At 42.6% G+C, this 27,178-nt stretch overlaps 1 protein-coding gene across 3 annotated transcripts in view; it reads left to right on the top strand.

The window, feature by feature from the left end:
* Window positions 1-27,178, top strand: part of NF2 (NF2, moesin-ezrin-radixin like (MERLIN) tumor suppressor) — a 171,960-nt gene that overhangs the window by 6,587 nt on the left and 138,195 nt on the right. For all 3 annotated transcript variants that reach the window (XM_077461223.1, XM_077461222.1, XM_077461224.1), the window contains exon 2: window positions 9,269-9,572. In XM_077461223.1, coding sequence (XP_077317349.1) covers window positions 9,459-9,572 — 114 coding nt within the window. In that variant the 5' untranslated portion in view covers window positions 9,269-9,458. The remainder of the gene's footprint in view (window positions 1-9,268; window positions 9,573-27,178) is intronic.

Here is a 27,178-nt window from a genome sequence, read left to right as displayed (position 1 = left end):
CACGTATTTGTGGTCCCAAAACCCTCAGGCAGGTTTCGGTTGATAATAAATTTGAGAAGACTCAACCGTTACTTCACAAGAAATTCAAGATGGAGAGTATTTACTCAATAAGAAGACATCTTCAGAGAGGAGTTTTTATGGTCACCCTGGACCTAAAAGACGCCTATCTACATGTACCCATTGCTCCCGAACACCAGAAGTACCTACGCTTCGCAGTTTGCATGCAGCAGGAGGTACAACACTGGCAGTTCAGGACTCTTCCCTTTGGACTGGCGGCAAGTCCAAGGATATTCACAAAGGTGATGGCCGAAGTAGTAGCATATCTACATCTGCAAGGGATAGGGTTATTACCCTATTTGGACAACTTGCTGATCTACAGTGTGGATCAGAGGCAAGCAGTTATAGACAGAGACATCGTGTTAGAAACTCTGGAGACCTTGGGCTGGATGGTCAGTCGGGAGAAGTCCTCACTGACTCCATCTCAGCTAAAACTATACCTAGGTTACCTGTTAGACTCGCAGGCACAGAAGGTATTTTTACCAACAGAGAAGGTAACGAAGGTCCAGAATGCGGTTGTCACCCTTCTCGAAAGAGGAGAAGCCTCTCTGAGATATATAATGAGACTGCTGGGTCTCATGACAGCCTGCATCCCGGCAGTAACCTGGGCACAACTCCATTCTCGGGAGCTTCAGTCTTTCCTTCTTGCCTCATGGGGAGGAAAAAGAGAAACATTACAGAACAGAATACCCATCACAGAGGAGGTATCTCGTTCTCTGCGGTGGTGGCTCGACCCACAGAATCTGTTGAAGGGTCGCCACTGGTCTCAGGTAGACCCTTTGGTCTTAACCACGGACGCCAGCGCTTGGGGTTGGGGGGCTCATCTGGGAGTCCGATATACCCAGGGGTCCTGGAGCCACGGCCAAGCCAGGGAATCTTCCAATTTCAGGGAACTTCTGGCAGTAGGCAAAGCCCTAGACTATTTCCGAGAGGAACTACAGGACAGGGAGGTTCAGGTCCTCTCAGACAACCTGGTCACGGTGGCATACTTAAACCACCAAGGGGGGACAAGGTCGGTCAAGCTAAGACGGTTAGCACAACAGATCCTTGTGAAAGCAGAAAAGAGGGTTCTTTCACTGTCAGCGGTTCATATAAAGGGCTCACTCAATCTGCAGGCAGATTTCCTAAGCAGACAGCCCATCCTTCAAGGGGAATGGGGATTGAGCAAAGAAATCTTCTTCCTGGTGTGCAGACATTTTGGCAAGCCAGAAATAGATTTGTTCGCCTCCCGAGAGAATGCGAAGGTTCTCAGGTTTTTCTCCCTTTACAAGGATCAAGAAGCAGAAGGGATAGACGCTCTTGTACAAGTGTGGGATTTCAGACTGGCTTATGCCTTTCCCCCATTGGTACTCCTTCCCAGAGTCCTACAGAAATTAACCTACTCAGGGTCAGACCTGATACTGATAGCACCCTGGTGGCCCAAGAGAGTTTGGTTTCCCACCATTCAGGGTCTCTCGATAGCTCCCCCGCTCCGTCTGCCGGTACAACGAGACCTGCTCAGTCAGGGTCCAGTCTTTCACCCCGACCCGGGTCGTCTCTCTCTGACAGCATGGCTATTGAGAGGGAAATACTCCTAGACAGGGGCTGTTCGGAAAGAGTGATAGATACTCTTCTCCTCAGTAGGAAAGGAGTCACCAGAAAAATTTATGCAAAGGTCTGGAAAGTCTTCTCCCACTGGCTACAGTCTAAGGAGGGGGCTCTCCAGATGATACCTACTAGAGGTCGACCGATATATCGGCCGGCCGATATATCGGCCGATATTTGCCGTTTTTTAAATAATCGGCATCGGCCGATTTGTGCTGATAAAAAGCCGATTTAGAACTACAGCGGGACTTTGAAATGATTTCTGTATAGAAGTCAGTCTAAGTTGACTGAGTCGTCATAGCAACACTTTCCTCCACTCTGGGCTGGCTGCCAAGAAAAGAACAAAATGATACAATGTTTACACTTGAATGAATGAAGTCATCTCTGTGTGTAGAAGTTCTCAGTTTAACCATTTAAAGACTAAATCTTTTCTGACACTTGTTGCTTACAAGTAAAAATCCTGTATTTTCTGCCAGAAAATCACTTAGACCCCCCAAAAATGATATATATTTTTTTAGCAGAGATCCTAGGGAATAAAATAGCGGTTGTTGCAATATTTTATGTCACACGGCATTTGCACAGAGGTCTTTCAAATGCATTTTTTTGGGAAAAAAATACACCATTTAAAAAATAAAAATAAAATAAAAACAGTAAACTTAGCCCATTTTTTTTTTTTTTTGTCCAAAAGTTTTGACTACCTGTTTTTTATTTAATATATATATATATATATATATATATATATATATATATATATATATATATATATATATATATATATATATATATATATATATATATATATATATATATATATATATATATATATATATATAATTTTTTTTTTATCTAAATCATACATACAAGTAAACTGATTGGAGGTTTGTTTTGTTTAATAAATGTTTAACTGTAAGAAATTTTCTGTATCACTTATGAAGACTGCTTTCACACTGGAGCGGGCAGGCGTTGATGGTAAAACGCAAGTTTTAGCGGCTCTTTACCATCATTTTAGCGGTGCTATTTGGCTGCTAGTGGGGCACATATAACCCAGCTAGCGGCCAAGGAAGAGGTTAAATGCGCCCATGAAGCACTGCTGCCAAATCGCATTGCATGCGCTTCGGCAGTGGTGCCCATTCATATCAATGGGCAGGAGTGGTGGAGGAGCGGTATACACCACTCCAAACGTGCTGCTCTGTCTTTCACACAGACTGCAGGGGAGCCATTTTGCAGGCACTTTACAGGCGCTATTTTTAGCCCAAAAGCGCCTTAAAACGCCACAGTGGGAAAGGTGTGTTAGATCAAGGGGGATTAAAAATAAATAAATAAATAAAATAAAATCGGCCTAACATATCGGCCCAAAAAAATCGGCATCATATATCGGCAATCGGCCGCCATGATTTCTAAATATCGGCATCGGCATCGGCCAGAGAAAAACCCATATCGGTCGACCTCTAATACCTACCATCCTAGACTTTCTTCAGGAGGGGGTGGACCAGGGTTTGGCAGTTAGCACCCTAAAGGTCCAGGTGGCAGCCCTGTCCGTGTTTTTTGATAGGAAGCTAGGACAGGAGCCACTGATAAAAAGATTTTTGTCGGCCAGGGAAAGGGTAGTCCCAATTAGGTCGGTCAGTTGCCCTCCATGGGACCTGTCCCTGGTATTAGATGCCCTAACAAGGGGGCCTTTTGAGCCGGTGGCTCAAGTTTCTGTTAAACTCTTATCATTTTAAGTTGGCCTTCCTTCTGGCTATCACTACGGCCAGAAGGGTGGGTGATATACAGGCTCTGTCGATAAAAGAGCCGTTTTTTCGCATCCTAGAGGATAGGGTAATCCTCACTCAGGATCCTCTTTATTTACCAAAGGTAGCTTCATTATTTCACAGAACACAGGAGATTATTCTCCCGTCCTTTTGCCAGAATCCTAAGAATAAGGAAGAGGAAAGATTCCATTTCTTAGATGTCAGGCGTTGTCTCCTAGTCTATTTAGAAAGGGTGAGAGACTTTAGGAGATCCAGTCATTTATTGATTACCTTCTCAGGGAAAAGAAAGGGTCTACAAGCATCTAAGACAACGATAGCTAGATGGGTTAGACAAACCATATCCATCGCTTATAGACAGGCGGGTAAACCAGTACCAACCCGCCTTAAGGCGCATTCAGCCAGATCCCTAACTGGTCATTTTCCCCCCCATTAAAATCAGGGGAAAATTGTGGGTGCGTGTTCTATGCCAATCCCCTGCCGATTTTATGAGCTTCTCGATTGGCTTTCGGACGTTCTTGGCGGCTTTCGGAAAGCCGCGGAGAGCTACCGAGCGCCGCCGAGATACACAGGACATCCGCTCTGTATCTTGGCGACACCTTTTTTATTTTTTTTTTATTTTTTTATGGCAAGGCTGCAAATTTCCCTCCTAAACTTGGGGTGCGTGTTATATGCCGGCGCATGTTATACGCCAATTAATACGGTAATATTTAAAAAAGGAAATTTATTCTTAAATATGTCTATACACTGGTAAATATAAACAACCAACTGTATTGTTAGAGAGCAAAATATCGAATCCACTCTGAGAAGCATAGACGGAAGAGGTATACTATTAGAGGAGATATATACTGTATATACCATTAGAGGAGATATACTATTAAAGGATGAATCTGGTAAATATCAGACCTAGATCTAATTTTTATTTAAAAAAAACAATGTCTTCCTTCAAAAAAAAGAGGAAGAATGGGGAGATGCTAAAGTAAACAAGCATCTCCCTGTTCTGCCTAGCAACAGTGACACTGATCTCTGCTCCCTGTGATTGGAGGAGAGATCAGTGAAAACACAGCCACTCCCCCCACAGCAACATGCCCCTAGGACACACTGACACACTTCACCCTACACTGCCACCTAGTGGTTAACCCCTTCACTGCCAGTGTCACTTACACAGGAATCGGTGCATTTGTATAGCACTGATCACTGTATAAATGACAATGGTCCCAAAAATGTCTGCTGTGTCCGCCATAATGTCGCAGTCACAATAAAAAGATCGCTGCCGTTTATAAAAAAAAAAAAAAAAAAAAAAAATGCCATAAAACTATCCCCTATTTTGTAAACGCTATAACTTTTGCGCAAACCAATCAATAATCGCTTATTGCATTTTTTAAATATATTTTTGAGGGATATTTATTATAGTAAAAAATAAGGCGTGCTTTTTCTCTTGTTTATAGCTCAAAAAATAAAAACCGCAGGGGTGATCGGGGGATCAAATGCCACCAAAAGAAAGCTCTGTTTGTGGGGGGGGACCTCAATTTTGTTTGGGAGCCACGAAGCATGACTGCGCAATTGTCAGTTAAAGAGATGCAGTGCCGTAATCGCAAAAAAGTGCTCTTGTCAGGAAGGGGGTAAATTCTTCCGGGGCTGGTGGTTAAGAACATTCGCTCGATTTTTCTAATCATTAGTGGGGTCAAATTGATGTTCGTTTTCAACCACAGTGATGGGAAAATTTGGAAATAATAGAAAATTTCTTGGTCAAAAGAATTTTCATGACAGTTTATGTGGTTTTTGTTCAGACATTACATTCATTTTAAAAATGTAATGTTAAAAGCAAGTGGAAAATTTCAAAAAACATTCTTTCATTCAGCGAATGCACAAATTTTTATTTTTTATATTTATTTATTTATTTTTTTCGTCTGAAAATTGATCTGTGTGGCCAGCATAAGGCTCGGTACTCACCTATGCAGTTTGCTTCTGATCTGTTTCTGCAGCCTTTTTTGCTGTGCGTTTTGACTTTTGCGCACGTGATTTTGCTGCGATTTGCGTATTTTTATTTTATTATTTTTTGCCAATTTTTGTTGGGCAGATTAAAAAACCTGCAAAAGCACATTACATGCTTTTCTGCAGCTTCTCCATTCAAGTATATTGAACCAAAAAAGCACCATTTGGCGTTAAAAAACAAAACAAAAAGTCCCTGACCCTTTCCAAAAAAGCTTGGATGTGAACGTGTCCCATAGGAAAGCGAACTGTAGTGTGTTTCTGCAAAAAACACAGGTGTGAACCAGGTCTAAGATGTTTAGTGACCTAATGGGGTTAAAAATAGACTAAAATGTATCCCTTATAGTACAGAAAAAGCAGATAATCACTACTGTAAGGGGTTCATTATTTTACTGTGGAACAGTGAAAGTAATATTTACAGTAGCGATTATTTGCTTTGTGGGGGTTTTTATTTTTTATTTTTTTCTTTCTGCCTGATTAATCGATTTACGAAAATAGTAATCGATTAGTTGTTTCAGCCCTATATGTGGGTTTGCGTCACACAGGGCGATCATACAATTAATGTCTTGATTCATGACCTTGAGATGGTGATTAGAATTGCATTTTTTTTCACTTGAGTACCGCTGTTCACTTTTTTTGTTTTAAAGAGGTAGTAAACCCTGATGGGTTTACTTTCTCTTTGTTTCCCTGCAAAGGCAAAGCATAATGGACTACTATGCATCGCATAGTAGTCCATTATGTGTCACTTACCTGACACAGGAGCCAGCAAAGTCACCGATTTCCTCACTGGCTGGAAGCGTCCATCTTCCGGGGTCACGGACTTCCGGCTCTGTGACTGGCCGGAGTCGCACGATGTCACTCCCGCACGTGTGCGCGGAAGCCGCCAGTCACGGCATGTCCTTTAACCACTTGCTTACTGGGCACTTAAACCCCCCTCATGCCCAGACCAATTTTCAGCTTTCAGCGCTGATGCACTTTGAATGACAATTGTGCGGGCATACAACACTGTACCCAAATGAAATTTTTATCATTTTTTTCCCACAAATAGAGCTTTCTTTTGGTGGTATTTAATTACAGCTGGGAGTTTTATTTTTTGCTAAACAAACAAAAAAAGATGCAAAAAAAATAAAAATAAATCATGTTTAATAGTTTGTTATAAAATTTTGCAAACAGGTAATTTTTCTCCTTCATTGAAGTGCGCTGATGAGGCGGCACTGGTAGGCTGCATTGGTGGACACTGATAGGCTGCACAGATAAGGCGGCACTAATGGGCACAGATAAGATGGCACGGATGGGTGGCACTAAGGGGCACTGATAGGTACCACTGATAGATGGCACTGATGGGCACAGATATGTGGCACTGGGGTGCAGCACCTTTGAGGCAGACTGTGGGCACTGCTGGGTGGCACTGTGGGCACTGCTGGGTGGCACTGACAGGGGGGACACATTTTTTTATTGATGTGGCACTGGCAGGGGGCAGGTGGGCACTGGCAGGGCTAGCCGGGATCGGGACTGATGTCCCGATCACGGCCGCCGGTGATCGGCTCTTTTTTTTTTTTTTTTCTCCTCGCGCTGAGGAATAATAGCCGATTACCGGCTCCATTGTATCACATGATCAGCTGTCATTGGCTGACAGCTGATCACGTGGTAAGGGGTCAGGATCGACCCCCTTGCTCGGATCGGTGATCAGGCGAGCCCCATAGACTCGCCGATCACAGAGCGCGCCCCCCAGGGGGCGCGCAGGCCGCTCGTGCACGGGACGACGTCAATAGACGTAGTCCCGGCAAAGGAGATCCGCGCTGTAGCCGTCATTCGGCTATAGCGTGGGTCTCAAGTGGTTAATGAGAACGGCACTCTGTGACCCTTCTAAAGTGCGCATGCGCCGAATACATCAGTGCATACGCAGAAGGAATCCTCGTACGGATTAGGTTTAGGAGATATTACCATGTAGGTTTAGGAGATATTTACAGCACCTAATCTAGGCTTACCTGTAGGTGAAAGTGCGTTGTAAGGGTTTACAACCACTTGAAGTGTTCTTGCATGAATGTCATTTGATTATTTAAAGTGGCAGCGATTTACCGGTATTTATCACTCATGCATCACCGACTCAATTCATATTTTTCATTTTATTGTGTGTGTGTGTGTGTGTGTGTGTGTGTGTGTGTGTGTGTGTATGTATGTGTATATATATATATATATATATATATATATATATATATATATATATATATATGTGTATATATATGTATATGTATGTATATATATATATATATATATATATATATATATATATATATATATATATATATATATATATATTTATATTTTTCTGTGGTGAATAGGTGTCTTTGCAACTATTTATGTTAGATCACTTATTCAATTTAACAGTGGCTAAATGGTTAGCGCTTCTACCGGCAGCACTGGGGTCATTGGTTTGAATGCCAACCATGACACTAGTTGGCATGTTGTGTTATGTATGAATGTGAGTTGGTGACATTAGATTGTAAGCTCATTGAGGGCAGGGACTGATGTGAATGTATAATAAATATGTAAAGTGCTGCGTAAATTGATGGCGCTATAGGAGTACCTGAAATAAACTCCTGCTACAATGTGACTTTGGCCAGTAATTATTAGCAAGGATTCATCTAGTAGCTTTCTCTGATGTTGGCAGCTGCCTTTTGGCATTTTACCTTGTGGGGGCTTTTAACTTGTAAAGCTAGCCATATATTGTACAAGAGAATTGTACAATTTCCCTTTTAGATTTACCAAAATCCATATAATCTGAGGTCAAACCTAAACACATTCAAATTGTGTGCAATCAGACAGGCCCTTGCTGAAAATGGTGGTGTTTGCATTATGCTCCACGGTGTGTGGGTTGTGTGTGGTGGTGTGTTGTTCTCCCCCCCCCCCCCCCACATTGGTCACGTGACTCAAAAACTGCATCAAATGTAACACAGGTGCATTTTTTATGTGTTCTTGATGTGTTATCAATTCATTTCAGGGGAGGTGCATTTTTATTTATTTATTTTTTTTGTTATGGGGGAAAAAAAAATAAAAAATAAAAATAAACCGAGCAAGAATTTTAACACCACAATTGAACGGTAACAGATCAGTGTGAAGACATACATAGAAGTTTTAAAGAGAAGCGTTTTTCTTTTTTCTAGCGCTAAAGGTGGCAATAATGGCCGACAAATTTTATATCCATTTCAATAAAAATGTATTTAATGATTAAATTCATGATGTTAATTAAAAAATCGAATATAATACAATTGTGTATAAAAAAATATATAATCTAGTGTGGGGGTTTAAAAAAAAAAAAAAAAAAAAAAGTATTTTTAGGTCTTGACCAAGTGCATCCTGCATTTTCAGTTTCAGCACCAAAAATTCCATTCAGTGCACCTCTAATGTTGGAGGGGTTAAGTTTTGCTGTCTGTCAGGCCCCTTTCACACTTGTGTGACTTGGGATTGCAAAGTCACATGACAAGTGGTACCCCTCATGATTTCCAATGAGTGCCATTCATATCTGTGCGACTTCAAAGTAGTCCCCTGCACTACTTTGTTTCGACTTTAATGCGACTTGAGGTCCATAGACCTTAAGCTTACAGAGGCATTGCTTCAAGTCACATCAAAATTGTGTGACTTTTAGGATGCACAAGTGTGAACGAGGACTTCAGGACATTCCCTCTTTGGTACCCCTTTGATTTAGTAGGAGCTTTAGGTTCTAAGAACAGTTTTACCACTGGAGGTCTATGTCACTGTTACAACTATGGAGAGAAAGCACGCGTCAAGCTGTGGTTTGTCATATCTAGGGATTTCAGACTACATCTGTAAACGGAATTGTTCTTTTCTTTGTATGTGTTTTTCACTTTTCCTTGTACTTTCAGGTTACCATAATTGGCACTCTACTTGCAAATACCATGCTTTCTACAGAGGAATGACCACAAAGGACTCCTTTTCCTGCCTGAGCCACAATGTGCACATCAATACAAAGCATGGAAGAAGAGGCTTCTTTAATATAAATACCTGAAAAAAGACGGTTGCATCTGGATAAAAACTCAGGAACTCTTACTAAATATGGCGGGTGCTATTGCTTCAAGAATGAGCTTTTCATCCCTAAAGAGGAAACAGCCCAAAACGTTCACTGTTCGTATCATGACTATGGATGCCGAGATGGAATTTAACTGTGAGGTAATGATGCGTTACTAGTGCTCATTGTGGTGGTCTTTGTTTTATAATGTATATTCGTCTGTTGGCATTTAGCTGATCAGTTATGCCAAAAGAGCTTTTTTCCCTTCTCTAAGCAATAGTAACACAATGATTAGTTGCATATAACAAATAAAAGAGTACCTGCCAATTTCATCTCTCTATTCCAGGGATAGGCAACCTTTGAGAGGTGGAGAGCTACCTGGACAACATGAGAGATCAAAGATCATTGGGGTTCAGCACCCTCTAAGCGCTTGTACACACGGTCGGACATTCCGACAACAAAATCCGTCTGATTTTTTTATTTTTTTTTATTTCCTGACGGATTATGTCCGATACTGGTGTTGCTTACACACGGTCGGACAAAGTTGTCGGAAAATCTGATCGTTCTGATGACGTTATTTAGTTACAATGGGACTACGTTCAGGCTAGTAGCCAATAGCTTTGGTCTTGTAATTTTGATCTGAGCATGCGTGGCACTTTGTCCGATAGGAATTCTCTACAAACGATCAGACAAAGTCCGATTGGATCATGTTGGATGAAAATTTTATTTCCAGCTCTCAAATTTTGTTGATCTGACATTCCGACGGGAAAAAGTCCAATGGAGCCCACACATGGTCAGATTATCCGACAACACGGTCCGATCAGACATTTTCCGCCAGAATTTCCGACCGTCTGTACAAGGGCTAAGAAAAACAAATGAACTAGCAAGACCTATCTAAATAGCAAGGAACATTTAGAAAAACAAATGTTACTGTAAAAATATTTACTTAGCCTACCTTAACCACCTCCAAAAGATGGCTACGGTGTGGTTCTCTGCAATAGCTCTGAAAATTGCCCTGCACAGAATGAATGAACAGGAGTAGCTCTGTACAGAGCTTCCTGTTCATTCACAAACCTGAAGAATAGCCACTTGGTGACGTGTGTGTGTGTGTGTTTGTAAAATATAGATAGATTAAATAAATATTCCTGCACTTTCGCGTAGCGGGCATGCATGTTCACTCCCGCTGTGACTGCACACAGCAGGAATCGTGGGCTCCATGTCTGCTGACACCTGCTGATCATCCTGCAGAGAGAAAACGACGGCCTGCCTATGTAAACAAGGCAGATTGCCATTCTGACAGGAGGGAAGGCATGGATCCTCTGTCTTTGCAAAGCAGGGACTAGGATCCATGTCTTCCCATAGTAAAAACAAAACAAAAAACTCCCAGTTTAGAAAAAACACTGGCTAGGCACACAGTTAACCCTTTGATTGCCCCGATGTTAATCCCTTCCCAAAAGGACATTTTATTTGGATACATCGTTGCATGACCGCGCAATTGCTAAAGTAACGCAGTTCTGTATCTCTAAAAATGGCCAGGTCATGAGGGTGGCATGAATCTTCGGAGATCAAGTGGATACAGAAGGAAACCCAGTTTTACAATGCTTTAGTTATGAATGGCCACAGTGAATTTTTGGTACCGATCATTCACTAAGTTCATTCAGAAAGGGAAGATGCTGATAAATGACATTTACTTGCCCTTTCCCCACTTTTCATTCTGAAATGTCCCCGCAGCAGCTGGAGGGGAGCTTTGCGCATCTAGAGAGACATTTTTTTTTTTGCCCATTTTTCTTTGCAAAATAGCTCAAGCTAGAGCTGCACGATTCTGGCCAAAATGAGAATCACGATTTTATTGCTTAGAATAAAAAGAATCATGATATTCTCATGACGTTAGCCCTTTTGTATAAATTCATTAGTCATATTTTCCCCAAAAAATTGCATTAGAAAAGACCGCTGCGCAAATACAGTGTGACATAAAATATTGCAACAGCCACCATTTTATTCTCTAGGGTGTCTACTAATAAATAAATATATATATATATATATATATATATATATATATATATATATATATATATATATATATATATATTAGTGTTTGGGAGTTCTAAGTAATTTTCAGCAAAAAAAAGTTTTTAACTTGAAACCAACAAATGTCAGAAAAAGGTTTTAGTGGTTAAACGTTTTTCACTTGCACAAAAATTGACAAATTGTAACAATGTTTATACTTAAGTTCAACTGATATAGAATGTTTTGATTCTTGGCAGACTGCCCTGTGTTTTTCTTTTGTTCTTTTGACAGCTGTGGCTTCAGAAGAGCAGAGAGAATTCTTTGCATAGAAAGAATTGTGAAACAGTCAAGAGCACAATAATAATTCTTGATGATTAATTGTGCAGCTCAAGCTCAACCTCTGTCAGATTGGATGGAGAGTGTCTGTGAACAGCAATTTTCGTTTCTTGCCACAGATTCTCATTTGGATTTAGGTCTGGACTGTGACAAGGTCATTCTAACACATGAATATACTTTGATCCAAACCATTCCATTGCAGCTCTGGCTTTTAGGGTTGTTGTTCTGCTGGAAGGTGAACCTCCGCCCCAGTCTCAAGTCTGTTGAAGAACAGGTTTTCAAAGATTGCCCTGTATTTGGCTCCATCCATCTTCCCATATACTCTGACCAGCTTCCCTGTCCCTACTGAAGAAAAGCATCCCCACAACATGATGCTGCCACTACCATATTTCACAGTGGGGATGGTGTGTTCAGGGTGATGTGCAGTGTTCGTTTTCCACCACACATAGCGTTTTGCTTTTAGGCCTAAAAGTCCAGTTTTGGTCTCATCTGACCAGAACACCTTCTTCCACAAGTTTGCTGTGTCCCTCACATGGCTTCTCGCAAACAGGACTTCTTATGGGTTTCTTTCAACAATGGCTTTCTTCTTGCCAATCTTCCATAAAGGCCAGATTTGTGAAGTGCACGTTTTAATAGTTGTCCTGTGGACATATTCTCACACCTGAGCTGTGGATCTCCTCAGTGCCTCTTGGCTGCTTCTCTGATTAATGCTCTCCTTGCCCGGCCTGTCAGTTTAGGTGGATGGCCATATCTTGGTAGGTTTGCAGTTGTGCCATACGCTTTCCATTTTCAGATGATGGATTGAACAGTGCTCCGTGAGATGTTCAAAGCTTGGGATTTTTATTTATTTACTTTTTAATAACCTAACCCGGCTTTAAATACCCTGATGGGTTTACTTCCTCTTTGTCTCCCTGCAAAGGTAAAGCATAATGAGCTACTATGCATCGCATAGTAGGCCATTATGTGTCACTTACCTGACACAGGAGCCAGCGAAGTCACCGCTGTCCCCTGTAGAACAGCGTCCATCTTCTTCCGGGTATCGCTGCTCCCGCCACTCACAGCGTCGTAGCAGCGATGATGTCACTCCCGCGCATGTGGCATGCCGATGTCTATGGCGCATGCCATCTTTTTGTAAATATCTCCTAAACTGTTTGGGTTTAGGGGATATTTCTTGGACCTACAGGTAAGCCTTAATCTAGGCTTGCCTATAGGTCAAAGTGGTTTGTAAGGGTTTACAACCACTTTAAACTTCTTCACAACTTTATCCCTGACCTTTTTGGTGTTTTCTTTGGCCTTCATGATGCTGTTTGTTCACTAAGGTTCCTCTGAGGGCTTCACAGAACAGCTGTGTTTATACTGATATTAAATTACACACAGGTGGACTCTATTTACAAATTAGATGAATTCTGTAGACAATTGGTTCCACTAGAGTGGTTAGGGGTATCAGAGTAAAGGGGGCTGAATACCAATGCATGCGACACTTTTCAGATATTTTATTTGTAAAAAAAAAACATTTTATTATTTTCCTTCCACTTCACAATTATTTGCCACTTTGTGTTGGTCTATCACATCAAATCCCAATAAAATACATTTACGTTTTTTATTGTAACATGACAATGTGGAAAATTTTCAAGGGGTATGAATACTTTTTCAAGGCACTGTATATACAGCCTTGTGTTGTGTTATTTAAGGATCATGGTTAAGGCTACAACCATGATCCCTGTATCATAGTTTACATTAGGCTATTCCCTACAAGGTAAAAGTAATCCTAGCGGCCATACTGCTGCTGGAATACTTCTACAGGCGACAGAATGGGGTGCCAGCCGTTGCTGCTGAGCAGGAAGAGTTTGCAGATAGATATATATAATTTTTTTTTTTTTTGTTAATTCTATCAAAAAAAAAAAAAAAAAAAAATCTTTTATCCCAAGCAGAAGGGATGACAAACATCCTGTGATGGCTTGGGCCATGACAGGTCCTCATTGAGAGATCTGGGGTCTATTAAACTCCAGATGTCGTCTTTATTCTCCAAAGCACCTGGTCAAACCAAGATCAGTTCGATCAGATGCTTGTGCAAGACTGTAATGTCTTGTTTACATGAGACCGAAACTGGAAGTGACAAAATCCTTGTGGCTTCCACTTTCTGATGTCGCACAGTAGGAGGAACAACATCTGTTCCTCGCACAGTATGACAGGAACTGGATGCCCCCAGTTGCATCCTTACTGGGCTCCCCGATCGCACAGGAAAACCGGGAAGAGGCGGTGGCAGAAGGGGGGTGGCACCCTATTCCACCACCTGTAAAAGTAATCTTGGCTGCTAGGATTAGTTTTACATTAAAGGGAATTGATGGCCCTACCTTTTTTTTTTTTTTTTTTTTTTTTTTTTTTCTTCTCTCAATCATTGCTGCAAAGTTGACTGAGATCGCGCTTTTAATCCACCGAAATGCTGGTACGTTGTTGGTCGGCAAGTGTTTAATGTATATCTAAACCCAACAACAAAAATATAATATAGCAAGTTACCAGTCCTTGGAAGGTGGCTGCATTAGCTTTATATTTTCAGCAACTTTGAGGGTTATCTTTCTTCTTTTCAAGCTGTGATCTGTAAACTACAAATCTCCACAACCCAACATAATGGAAATGAGGAGAGGATGAAAAGTTTGTTGTCCTGATAAGGATTTCAACCTAGGGGTGACATTGCTCCTCCTCCAGAACAGCACGAGAGAGTGTGTGAGGGTAGCCACCCTAGGACAAGAAGTGTTACTAGCAGGATCACCAGGTGAAAATAACCGCTTGCTGACTGTATAACCTAGATATGCGTGGTGCCGGCAACCCGGCCGTAGTGTGATTAAACACAGAAGATGTCGATCACTGGGTGCCCGCCAATGGATTACCACCGACGCCCAGCGATCATCAGGAATTTGCACTGCCTGAAAACAAAGCAGAGCCCTCTCCTGTCAGTGGGGAAGTAATAGATTCTTTCCCTGCAAAGCAGGGACTAAAATATTTTACTTACCCTAGTGAAAGCACCACACAAAGTACACAAACACTGGCTAGGCATTTAACCCTTTGCCCCAGATCAGTGGTGGCAAACCTTGACACCCCAGATGTTTTTGAACTACATTTCTCATGATGCTCATGCACTTTGTAATGTAGTTGAGCCTCATGGGAAATGAAGTTCCAAAACATCTGTGGTGCCAAGGTTCGCCACTGCCCGAGATGTTTTGACCTCTTCCCAGCCAGTGCCATTAGTACAGAGACAGTGCATATTTTTAGCACCGATCATTGGCAACCAGTGACCCTAATACAAAAAGTGTCAGTGTCCGAATATCCGCCACAAGGTCCCAGGTTTGCTATAAGTCCCTGATCGTTACTAGTAAAGAATAAATATTCCAGTATATATCCCATAGTTTGCAGATGATATAACTTTTGCAAAAACAAATCGATATACGCTTATTGGAACTTTTATTTTTATTATATATGTAGCAGAATACATAACTTGCCAATAAAATTTCATTTTTTTTTTCTTTTGTTTCATAACAGAAAGTGGGGGTATATATGTGTATTCCCTCTCCCTCTCCCGCATTGGTAGCGTTGCACTACCACGCAATTGTCAGTTAACGTAACACAGTGCCGTTTAGCAAAAAATGCCCTGGTCATAAAGGGGGTAAATCTTCTGGAGGTCAAGTGGATAAAGTAAATGCAACCTGGAAAAAAACAAAAACAAATGCAGTCATCACATATAAGGACTTTAAGCTGCAATGTATTTGTTTTAAGGTTTATATAGAATCCGTTGACGTATTGCAAGGACAGAGAAGATGTGTTTTCTATAGTATTGTAAAAACCTTTACAGTGTTTGGGTACAGTGGCAGATATCTGCCATTGTTTACCTCTTTCTGAAAATATTTGTTCACTGGTTACTATTCTAACTCCACTCTCGGCTCCTTCCTTCCTTTTTTTTTTTTTTTTTTTTTTTTTATTTATTTCTCATTTGAGACCTTGATAACAAATTCTGGAATGTACACACTGAAGTGTATAGTGCATCTCAATGAGTTTATTGTGGATGGGGGAATTTTGATAGGTTTCTCTCATTCAGCCCTCGCCATATGAAACGTATGGCCAGCTTTACGATGCAGTGAATTTAGCAGTGCAAATTCTAAGGCAGACTTCGTTCACACTTGGCAAGGGAGATAATTGTTGGCTTCAAAACATTTCTGATATTAATTGCTGTGAGCAAAATCAGTATTAATAATTTATTTGATCCAATAGTTTTGCACTGCTCCCAAAGCAGTTGTTTGGGACATTTAATGGCCAGCAAGGGATTGTGTAATATTTGTTACAGCACATTAGGACCATGATGGGATTACTGTGTTGGGGTTTATGAAGTGCCAGCAGCAATTTATGTATCGCTTTTAATTATGTCAACATCCATAAATTTTGTTAAGGCTGCATTCACACCTGAGCATATAATTTTTGAATATAGTTTCCAGGGGGTGGATTCAGCTCCACAATCCAGCCTTTCCTTCACTCCCTCCCTCTGGAGGACATGTGGGTGTGTTTGATGAAAAGGTGCACACCCAGGCTGCTATCTAGAACGAGCATGTTCTTCACATGCCTCTGTTTCCATGGCAGTATGTGCCCAGCTAAAACCCTGAAGCAGAGACGGTGTGATGCAAACAGTGAAATCCTCATTATTATTATTATTATTATTATTATTATTATTATATATATTTTTTTTTCTGGCAAAATCTGCAAGCTATCATCTCCTGGGCTTTGATGTTCTTTCCTTGTCCTCTGAATTACCTCCTCCACCTCTCCCCTCACTCATTCATTCAAAGTTCATGTCACCGTCTCCTCCAGCCAATTGGGGGGGGGTGTCACTGAAAACTTCTATGAACACAGGTAATTGCTCAACACACGGCACTGGGTTATATCAGAAGAGGAGACATGGTGAGGAGCATAGTGACCTATGCCCTGTGTCTGTTTCATGAAATGCATACAGTGATATGTACATAGGAGAGGAGACTGACAACTCCTCCACATCTAAAGTGACCCCGATTATGTCCCCAGAGTCTCCTTTTTATTGTACATACAAATCATCCCTCTGTCACTGATCCCATCCCTGTACTCTTATACAATCCCTTCATCCCCAGTGCCATCACATGCCGTGATATACAGTCCTGTCATCACCATCCCCTGTACGGCATGTGATCCTGTAATACCCTATATACAATGAAGGGAACATTACTGCTATAGGGGTACTAGATAATACACCAATTATGGGGGAGCAAAGCTCTGTCCATGTCTGAGGAGCTCTGGGCTTCAGTATGAAAATACAAGTAGATGTGTATCCTATAAAAATACAGATCGTCAATAAAAGGATTAATTCACAATGGCGGCTCTGATTTTAATTAATTTTCCTATACCAGGAATGCCTGTGTGCTGTCGCATCCATATGTGTATTCTGCTTTACAAATATATTGTTTTCACTCTAGTAGATAGCACTATGTAGAGATTTACATACACAGCACTATCAGTGCCTTCTCCTTCCTTAGTCACTGACAAAAGTGTTCTTATCTTTTGCTGGATTTGTGATCAGAACATGCTGGGGGGAGAAATGAGGGGGAAGAGAGAGAAGGGAAGGGGGGGCGGGCAGCTACACTCTGAAGTCTTGAACTAGCAGAGAGCCAACATCAATCATGCAAAATTACAGCAAAGTGGGTGGATCCAGACTCCGGAGCCAGACCATTGTCGGTATTGCACGATATGAAAGTCTGGAGCTCAGGTATTTAGCTTGAAATTATTATTATTTTTTTTTTTTTTTTAACAGAATGGGGGCACTTCTGAGAGGGCTGGAAGGATTTATAGATGTCAGCAGCTCACATAGAATAGATGTAAGCAAAAAAAGGAAACCCATAATTTTCTTTTAAGCACTAGGAGAGGAAATTAGGGATGGAAAGATGCTATTTGAGTGTTTTTACGAGCGTTTGTCTGCTCAAGTCAGGCGTTACTATTGAAATCTATGGGGTAAAAAAAACCGCTTGTAATCTGCTCAAAAAGAAGCTTATGTACTTTTTCGAGCTTCAGGTGACAAAATGCTCATATATGTGAACAGGTACCATTTGAAATTAATGGAATTTTTGTTTGGGCGTTTTGGAGCTTTTGAGATGAGTGTTTTAGGAGCTAAAAAAATGCTCAAGAGAAGTGGAATAGGGGAAAAAAAAATAAAAAAATCATACTCCACCTAGATGGCTGCAGCACTGATCCAAGCTGTAGCTCTACACCGAGGACTAAGCGATCAAAAACAGCTGCTGCGGAGCGCTGAGAGGCTGAGCCAGCTGCCGGTCCAGGCATGTGGGTGGATCCCGACTGTACCGGCTGACATCACTCGGTGTCTCTGGAGTGCACAACTAAGTTTGTCTGTGATCCAAAGGAGAAGTAGGGCCAAAAGAGCTTTTACCTAAGCAAGTATTTTGAAAACAAAAAAGACCGCCAAAAAAGACAAACGCTCATAAACACACGTTAATTAGCGTTCGGCGTTCTATTTTTCAATGCATTGTGGGAGTTTGGAATGCACTAAGGGATTTTTGGAGTGTTCTCTGTGTATTTTTTATTAAATCGTCCATAAACACTAGTACAAAACGCTGTTAAAAGCGTTTTCTGCCAGCAATCTGGCGTCCATAAAAAGCTTTTTTGAGCTTCAGTGTGCATGGAGCCTTAGGCTTTATGTCAGGGGTCTCAAACTGGTGGCCCTCCAGCTGTTGCGAGACTAAAAGTCCCATCATACCATTGCCTTTGGGAGTCTTGCACTTAACTGTCAGCCTTGCAATGCCTCATGGGTAGTTTTTCAACAGCTGGGGGGCCACCAGTTTGAGACCTCTGCTTTATGTACACGGGCCGTTTTTACAACCTCTCCTGAACGATATAACTTGATAGATAGTAACCCACGTTTTAAAACGTCTGTTTTGCTGCATTTACATGCCATGTTTTTAGAAGCGTTTTTTTTTAAATGGCCAAAAATGAAAAACTGCTGTAAAGGAAATGTGGCAAAACACAAGTTACCGTGTTTAGCACTTGAAATGCCTCTAAACTCAGCTTCTGAACCCCCCCCCCCCCCCTTTTTTTTTATTTTTTTATTTATTTTTTTTTTTTTTGTGTTCCAAAAAAAGCCTCTAAACGCAACTGCCTGTAAACGACCCTATATCCATGGATAGATAAGATAACAGAGGAGAGTTCAGAAGCAGTTGAAAAAAATGCCCAACTGCTCCTGAACATATGTTTAGCAGCAGCAGTCTACATGAGGCCTTAGTCCTCATTAAAATATATGAACTATATCACTGTTAGTTTGTTTCTGGCCCTGCTATCAAACTTGGCAAACACCTCTGATTTGGGCAGGAAAAACTAGCCCAGAGGGCAGGCATATGACGAGAACATAATACATAAAAACCAAAACAAAAAGAAAAGCAGCACTCTATTTAAAATGTATGAGCAATCATATCATCTCAGAGGATAATGTCTAGTCTAACCTTTCTGACAGTTAAACTTTCCCCACCGAGACGGTACCCGTTGGTTGTGTGTTTGTGCGGGCTCCATCTGCACTATGAATCCAAGTGGCCAAGATCCCATACCATTTATCATGCCTTGCATGTCACCATCCAGCAGCCCTAATATCGTTCACAAGACTAATCCATTCTGAGCGGCTTGGAATTTGGCTTCTCTCCCAGTAGATGGGGATCAATCTCCTAGCCGCAGTCAGGAGGGGAGGCAATACCGACTTTCGGTTGAGGCTGAGAGGAATGGTGGGGACATGGAGGAAACCCAATGGAGAGTCAGGGAGGTCTATGTTCAAGATGAGGTTTATTTGGGTTCTAATGTCCTGCCGGTAAGGCTGTAATTTGGGGAAATCCCACCAAATGTGTACTAATTAACCCCTATGCCCGCAGTCAGCAGCAAGCATCTAAAGAAGCTGGGTATATTTTAGCAGGTTTGGTGGGGGCCCCTATACCATCTAGCCATAACTTTGTACCCATTCGCCTGCATTTTCGTGTCAACGGTACTAGAATGACTGACTAAGGCTGTACAGGTGGTAAAGTTGCAGCTCAGTGACCTCATATTGCAGGTCTCTTTCTCATTCTCGACATGTATATTGGTTTCCCCTTGGGTCCCAGGTCTAATAGCATCTCATACAGGACAGATATGGAGTGCAGACATGCACAGCTTTTCGAAAGGAGTGGATGAGGTAGGGGAGCGTATGGCTTGAGGTAAACCACGTGTAAAATGTTGAAGCTTTCCCTATCTCCAATCGTCCAGGGGGAATCTACCATATTGAGCTCGAAGTTCCTCCAACAGGAGTAATCCCTGGTTTGGAAGAACTTACCTCACCTCCCTGTTTGCTGTCCAAGTACGGAAGAAAGATGTGGGTTCCTCTGGGCCAAACCAGGGGAAGCCTCCCAGGGGAGTCGGGGGGGGGGGGGGGGGGGGGAACCTAGGGGGCAAGCTGTCCTGACTTGTTTTGAGCATCCCATTGCTGCAAAGCATGAACAGTAGCTGGAGAGACGAATGCTGACAAACTTCTATGTGCCCAGGGCAGGCATGGGGAAAAGTTTCAGCGAGCCAGAAACTTTTCTAAAGATACCCGCACCTTAGTGGACGCCCCATGGTGCCAGTCCAATATCTGCTGCAGAGCGTTCGCCTCATAATATTTGTGTATATCTAGGACGCCTAGGCCTCTTAGGTCTCTCTAGTGTGTGAGGAGAGCCAACCGAGGGCTTTGCCCCCATGCCAGATAGATTTCAAAGTCATGCTGTTAAGGATCGAGAGAGACTTGGGTAAAGAGGTACCATTTGGAGATAGAACAGTTAACACATTCATCTTTAACACACTGACTCTGCCCATCCATGAGAAGGTCTCTGTCCCAGCTGTGTAGGTCAGCTTTTATAGTGACAAGTAGCGGGGCGTAGTTACTAATAAAAGGCAATAAATAAGAGATCGTATATAAACTAAATTACTCTAAAATATTGCTGCAGTGCTTAATTCTGTTCATTAAAACATTATGAACATACAAATGCCATATTTCAAACATATAAAGTCCCATAAGTGAAAAGATCCTTGCTGTCTTTTTGTCTGTAGCTTCCACCAAATATCACCACGTGAGGCAACGAAGCTCCCCCAATGGGGATACACTCACCAGACCCAGTTAAAATGCACGGATTTAAATTTAAGGATCTTTACTTTTTCCACTTTCTCCCTGTTATTTCAGATTCTCTCCACCAGATGTCAGCCAAGCATGGGAAGGGTTTCCGACATGTACAAAAAACAAAGGGGCATCCACATAGTGTAATCCCGTTTTTACTTTATTGTCATCATCAAACCCCCCACACATCCAGTTTTGCGTACCATAAACTTGTAACTTTAAGAGCATGAGTGTAAAATATAAATGCACTGTGCCTTTTAGACTTTCCGGCTGCTGGAAGGCTCAGACATCTACTGTGTACAACGGCGGATGATTTCCTGGATATCCAGCAAGCTGAGAGGATCGTCCTGAGGCGCAAGCGTCACATCCAGTAGGCCACGTCCCTGACGTTTCATCATAAACTGACTTCTTCCGAGGGCGTGGCTTACCTACCGGAAGCCTGTGTTAAATATGCGTTCCACGGCTTTGCAGCCATTCAGAGCGTGTGCACTACAGACGGCTTTGGAGCCAATCGGAATGCGTGCACTCCAGATGAACGGCGTCCGCGTCCAATCACTGACGCCGTATATCTGATAACAGGCTCTATTATATGATGTTCACATAAACTATATGACAGCCAAATGTCTTATTCCTTATGTCATGATTTAAAAACACCTAAACAAGATCATTATTAATGTAAATCCCGATATGGTTATGCCTAAACCTATTACATAGGCGGGGCGTAGTTACTGTTATAAAGTTGGGAGCAGAGGGGGGTAAGATAGACACCCAGATATTTCAGGTGAGTGTGGCACCAAGCGAAGAAGACAGAGGACTGCAACCGTGTACGCAAACTCGATGGGATGGTCAAGGATAGAATTTCAGATTTATTATAATTGATTTTGAAATTGGAGAGTTAGCCGGAATTTTGCAATTCATCCATGATGTTGGGGAGAGAAATCAAAGGGTCATTCTCATAGAACAGGAAATCGTCCGCATAAGCAGAGAGTTTGTGCTCCCTTGATCCTGACTAGTTCCGTTCAGGATAGGGACGCCATTCACCTTAACTCGGACCTCAGGGAAGCTATAGAGCGAGGTCATCCAGGAGAGCATGTTAGGGCTAAGTCCAAGTCTGGTCAATACAGCTTGAAAGTATACCCCAGTCCACCCTGTGGAACGTCTTTTCAGTGTCCGTAGAAAGCAGTAGACAGGGTAGATGGGCAGTCTGTGTTTGTGCCCAATGGATCAATTGAATCGCCCGGTTAGTTGGCCCTAGCTTCCCTTCCAGTAATAAACCCCTTCTGCTCTGGATGTATGATAGATAGCATTATGGGTTTAAGTCAGTTCGCTAAAATCTTCACCAATATTTTTATGTCGATGTTAAGAAGCGATATTGGTATGTAGTTACTAGGGGCGGTGTGGTCTTTCCCATCTTTTGGGGAGTACCGTAATATGGGCCAGTAGTCCCTCTTTGGGTATAGCGTATCTGAAGCTAAGGTGTTAAAGTAGGCACATATTGAGTTAGACAATAGAGGAAAGTACTATAATAGGCATTCATATATCCATCAGGGCCTGGGCTTTCCCTTTCAGGAGATTTTACCACTGTTTCCAGCTCTGTCTGGCTAATGGGCATCTCAAGTTGTTTGGTTAGTGAGTTGGGGGGGCCTGAGCTTCTGCCAGATAAACTTGGATACAGCCCTGCTTCTGATCTGCCATCGAGCCAGGCAGTGTAGCAGGGAGTTGGTAGAGCTGGGCATAGTATTTCCGAAAGACAACCGCAATCTTAGGAGTGAACTACTGGAGAGCCTGTCGTGTTATGGAGTTTATGCACATGGCCCAAGGCCTGTTGTCTCCTTAGGCTCGGTTCACACAGGGGGCGACACGACTTGCCGCGCCGCGACCTTACAAGTCGCCCTCATTCTGTACTATGGAACCGTTCTAAGAGGAGTGACTCGAGTCGCTCCGACTTAGAAAAAAGGTTCCTGTACTACTTTTGGGCGACCTCGGGCGACTTGCATTGACTTCTATACAGAAGTCGCCGCTGAGGTCGCGGCAGGTCGCGGCACGGCAAGTCGTGTCGCCCCCCCTGTGTGAACCGAGCCTTAGGGCCTGAGCTAGCAGTCCCCTGCATTCTTTCCCATACTTGTAAAATTTGTGAGAGATGTAGTGAAGGTGTGCCCGTATCCAGGTATTGAGCAGATTGGCAAGCTCCAAACGGAGGGATTGGAGTTCTGCTGCCAGCTTCAAGGTCAGACAACATTTGTTTGCGTTCTGCAGACTGGATTTTAAAAAAAATATTTTTATAAGGGTTCGGAGATCCCCCCTTCACATGCGTGTGGTATGTGTTGGTGTTGTGTGTGTGTGTTTTTTTTTTTTTTTTTTTATCGTAAGCCCTGGGATATGAACTCCCCCCCCCCCCCCCCCCCCCATCAGTGTAAACAGCCTGGGTATAGAAAGATGGCAGCCGCTTCGGAGTTGGGCCGAAGCCGCGGCCTTTCCTAAGGCCGAGACCGCGGATCGGATCGCGGCATGTGCCGATCAGAGCGGGGTGACCCGTTCGGATCACAGATTGGTGACGATCCGTTGCACCCCTATCCATCAGTAATGGATCTATTCGGGTGTACACTGTATGAGTGGCTGAGTAGTAGCTAAAATCTTTGTCGGTGGGGTGGAGTACCCTTCAGCAATCGACAAGATGGTGAGAGTACAGGGATTTTCTGAAGTGTTTGAGGAAAGCAAAAGAGTGGGTAGAATGCCCTGTAGAAGTGTCCATCCATGGGTCTGGGCTGACATTGAAATCTTCCCCCCCCCCCCCCCCCCCCAAGATCAGTTGGTCCTCTGTGAAAGTGGAGAGGGATTCTAAAGCCTCATACACACAGTATTATTGTTTGCAGGTGATTGTCCTAAAATCTTACCATTGGTGCGTTCCTTTAGACAAATGTTGTCCAAATGTTGGATGCCAGGCTAGTAAATTTTCAGCGGACAAGGCTTGATGTCAGATTTTCGTATGGTAGTGGTCGAAAGTACAAACCAGCATGCTCTGAATCAATGCTCACCAAACACAAAATTAGCAGAAGGGGCCCAAAGGGTGGCGCTCAAGAGCTGAAATTCCTCTTAGTACATTGCTACGTTCGTGTTTGTGATACAACAATTGTGTACCATTGGTATGCAAGACAGGATCCTGGCACACACCCTTTTAACAAAAATCAGACTCGGTTGACCAACAATTGTACCATGTATGAGGCTTTAGAAGGAGTCTAGGAAGGTGAGCTGTTGAGTGTTTAGTGCACGGTTGCAGAGGTAAATTTATGACCTAGGATGGTGCCTTTAAGTAAAACGTATCTGCCATCAGAGTCAGTAAGCTGGTCCATCAGGACAAAGGGACATTGTTTATGTATAGCAACCCTGCTCAATTTAGATTGCGGAGAGTTGCTGAGAAACTATTGATTATAAAGGTGGATGGGGAGGCGGGAGGACTGCGTTTATTAGGCGATCCTAAGCCACGGACATTGTGCGATACCACTTTCAGGGAAGCCATAATGTATGGAAGTCCGTGGAGGTGTCCTAAAGTCCCTATCAGGAGGGAGGAGAGATCTGCAAGTGACTGATTCATGAATCAAGGAATGCTGAAAAAATAGAAAACAAAAGTTAGAACCTATAAAACAGAAAACCATCAAGACATACAATACATTCAAGGGAAACTTTGCCGTAAGGGCATCCCAAAGTATCCAACCACAACTAGCCGGGAATCTCCACACGGCCTTCTGTCCAGAAATAGAGTGGAGGTCAGCGAGTAGCCCAAATATGGGACATTACTCCTAGGAGTTGGCCTATGTGCAGGAATTGGTAAAGCACCAGAAACCCCCATATGACATAAAGATTACAGCAGCATCAAAGATGTGCAAATTCAAATTACCACAGCAGCAGTAAAAAGCAAAAAAACTAAAAACAATACCCCTAGGGGAGTGGGGGTCCCTGTAAAAGGAAACAATATCTAGTTAGACAGTTCACATGAGTCCTTCAGGAGCGCCTCCTGAGGGGGGAATGTTGAGCAGATTGCTAGATAGCCCGGGGGCATTATCCCTAGACCTGCGTCTGTTCCGTCCCCTGCGGGGTGCAGGGAGTGGAATCTCTGAAGCCCTTCAGTCTAGAACACAATGTTGGCTAAGTCCAAGTGTTGCAGAAACTAAGGCAACTCATCTTTTTTGCGCAAGATGAACTGGCGGCCGTCTTTTGGTTACCGACAATTTAAAACCTCAACATTGTGCCTTCCTGTAGGGAATATTTGTGCATCTTGCAAATGTCCCCTGGTTTATCTGGGTCATCTGAGGATGGACGGAGGGCTCTATGAGCGCGGTCTATTTTATGTGAGCAGGTGCTTCATGGCCACGACTCTGTTTGAAAAAACCTTGCAGGGAAGGAACTATATCCCTGGCAGCAGTAGCTTCTGGCAAGCCTCTAATATGGATGTTAACGCTGCGACTTCTGTTCTCAAAGTCGTCTATCTGGTCTATTAAAGAGTTAATTCCATGGTCTTGGGTCTTGCAGCGTTTGTTAAGTGCTTGCAGGGCAGGTGTAACCACTTCCCACTGTGACTCCAAGTCCTCCACTCTGCCCCCAATGTGTGCTATATCGGTCGGCCTGGAGTGCTTCAATGTCCTGCCTAATGTCCTTCTCAAACCTGTGGGTGAATAGCTCGAGATCAGCTTTGGTGGGGAGGGAGAAAATAAGAGCCTGCAGATCCTTGTCTCCCCCCCCCCCCCCCCCCCCCCGGGTTCACGGAGCTCCTCCAACAAGCGTCCTAATGCTGTGGCCACGCCCCACATCCTACATTTAAGTTTGCCTATTTGAGCGAAGGCCTTACAGCATACTGGACTCTGCCCTTCTACATTTACAATTTTGTATTATTGTTTTTGTTACCATAGAATCTCATTTATTGACACACTCACTCTATCGTATGAGGTTTCATTATGGGCAAACTTATAATGCTGTGTTTTTTTTTTTTTTTTTTTTTTTTTTTTTTTTTTGGTTTTTAGTTGGTTCTAAACTGACTATAGTGGTTATGGGTATACTTTTTTTTTTTTTTTTTTTTTTAAGGTTTATGTAAGTTGCTTGCTTGATTATAGTTTAATAAAATGCAGCACAGGTCTGCAGCTGAAATACCAAATTGCTTCCTGAGCTTTGCTAGATTTTACTTTTGTCCATAAAGCAGCCTAGGATCTCTCACTAGCACTGTAACATCAGATTTGTGGTGCACTGAATGCATACTGCAGTTATGATGCAGTTTACCTTGCATGCAGTAAAGGATGTGCTTGAAAGTATGCCTTTCTCTATTCTGAAAAGAACTTTAAATTGCAGGCTACCTTTACATGCTGTTTTAGAATGACGCTTAAAGTTGAGTTCTACCCACTTTTTAATCTTCTCATGATTAGCTTCTGAACAGTGCATAATGACTGCATTGGGCAATTCGTTTTTTTTTTCCTCTATCCTAGCTTACCTTGTTTCCAAGGCTTTCTTTCTCTCTTCCTATTTCTCCCCTCCGCAGCGATGTACGTAATTTCCTACGTTGCACTGGCTCCTGGGAGATGTGTCCTGATTCCCAGGAGTCGGTGGGCATCGCTGCCTCTCAGCAAAAACGTAAATGACACAACCCCACCCATTGTGATGGCAGCCAGAAACGTTTCCTGCACCGCGAGGTGTGTTTAATGCGCAAGATTGGGAGGTTCATGCTGGATAGCCAGCAGCACCTTATCTCAGAAAAGTATCCTAGTTGGCTTCACATGCCCACAAGCAAGATGGAAGCCCAAAACACAGAAAAAACAAAGGTTAGTTTTATTTAAATTAAAAATTAGCGGCAGTTTTACTAAAAAATAGCGATTTACAACATGAGAGTAATAACATGAAAATAGTTGCCTTTGAAAAAAAAAAAGGCGGAACTCCGCTTTAAAAATCGCCTTAAAATTTGCCATCCGCTTTCTTTTCGAAAATGTTGTGTATTGTTTTGTATTTTTTTTTTTTTGTGTGAATTCTACAGTATGTTTTAAAACAGACTTTACAATAAAATGCAAGTTCTGCCTAAGATATATTGGGGCCCCGTCCTCATCAAAAGGGTGGGGGGGGGGGAGTTAGTAAATATACTTGTCTGTAGCACTTAGACGAGAGTGGCGTAATTTTCTTTTCCAGTCAGATCCTAGAGAATGTTGAGATTTGAGATTCTCGCCATTTCCTGCCTACAGCCTCCTTGGGATGTGTGATGTC

Source organism: Lithobates pipiens, unplaced genomic scaffold (assembly GCF_037356315.1).
Source record: "Lithobates pipiens isolate NorthernLeopardFrog02 unplaced genomic scaffold, aLitPip1_a1.2 Scaffold_3, whole genome shotgun sequence".
Lineage (NCBI taxonomy): Eukaryota > Metazoa > Chordata > Amphibia > Anura > Ranidae > Lithobates > Lithobates pipiens.
The sequence above is the reverse complement of the archived record's forward strand: the minus strand, read 5'-3'. Positions and strand labels throughout refer to the sequence as shown.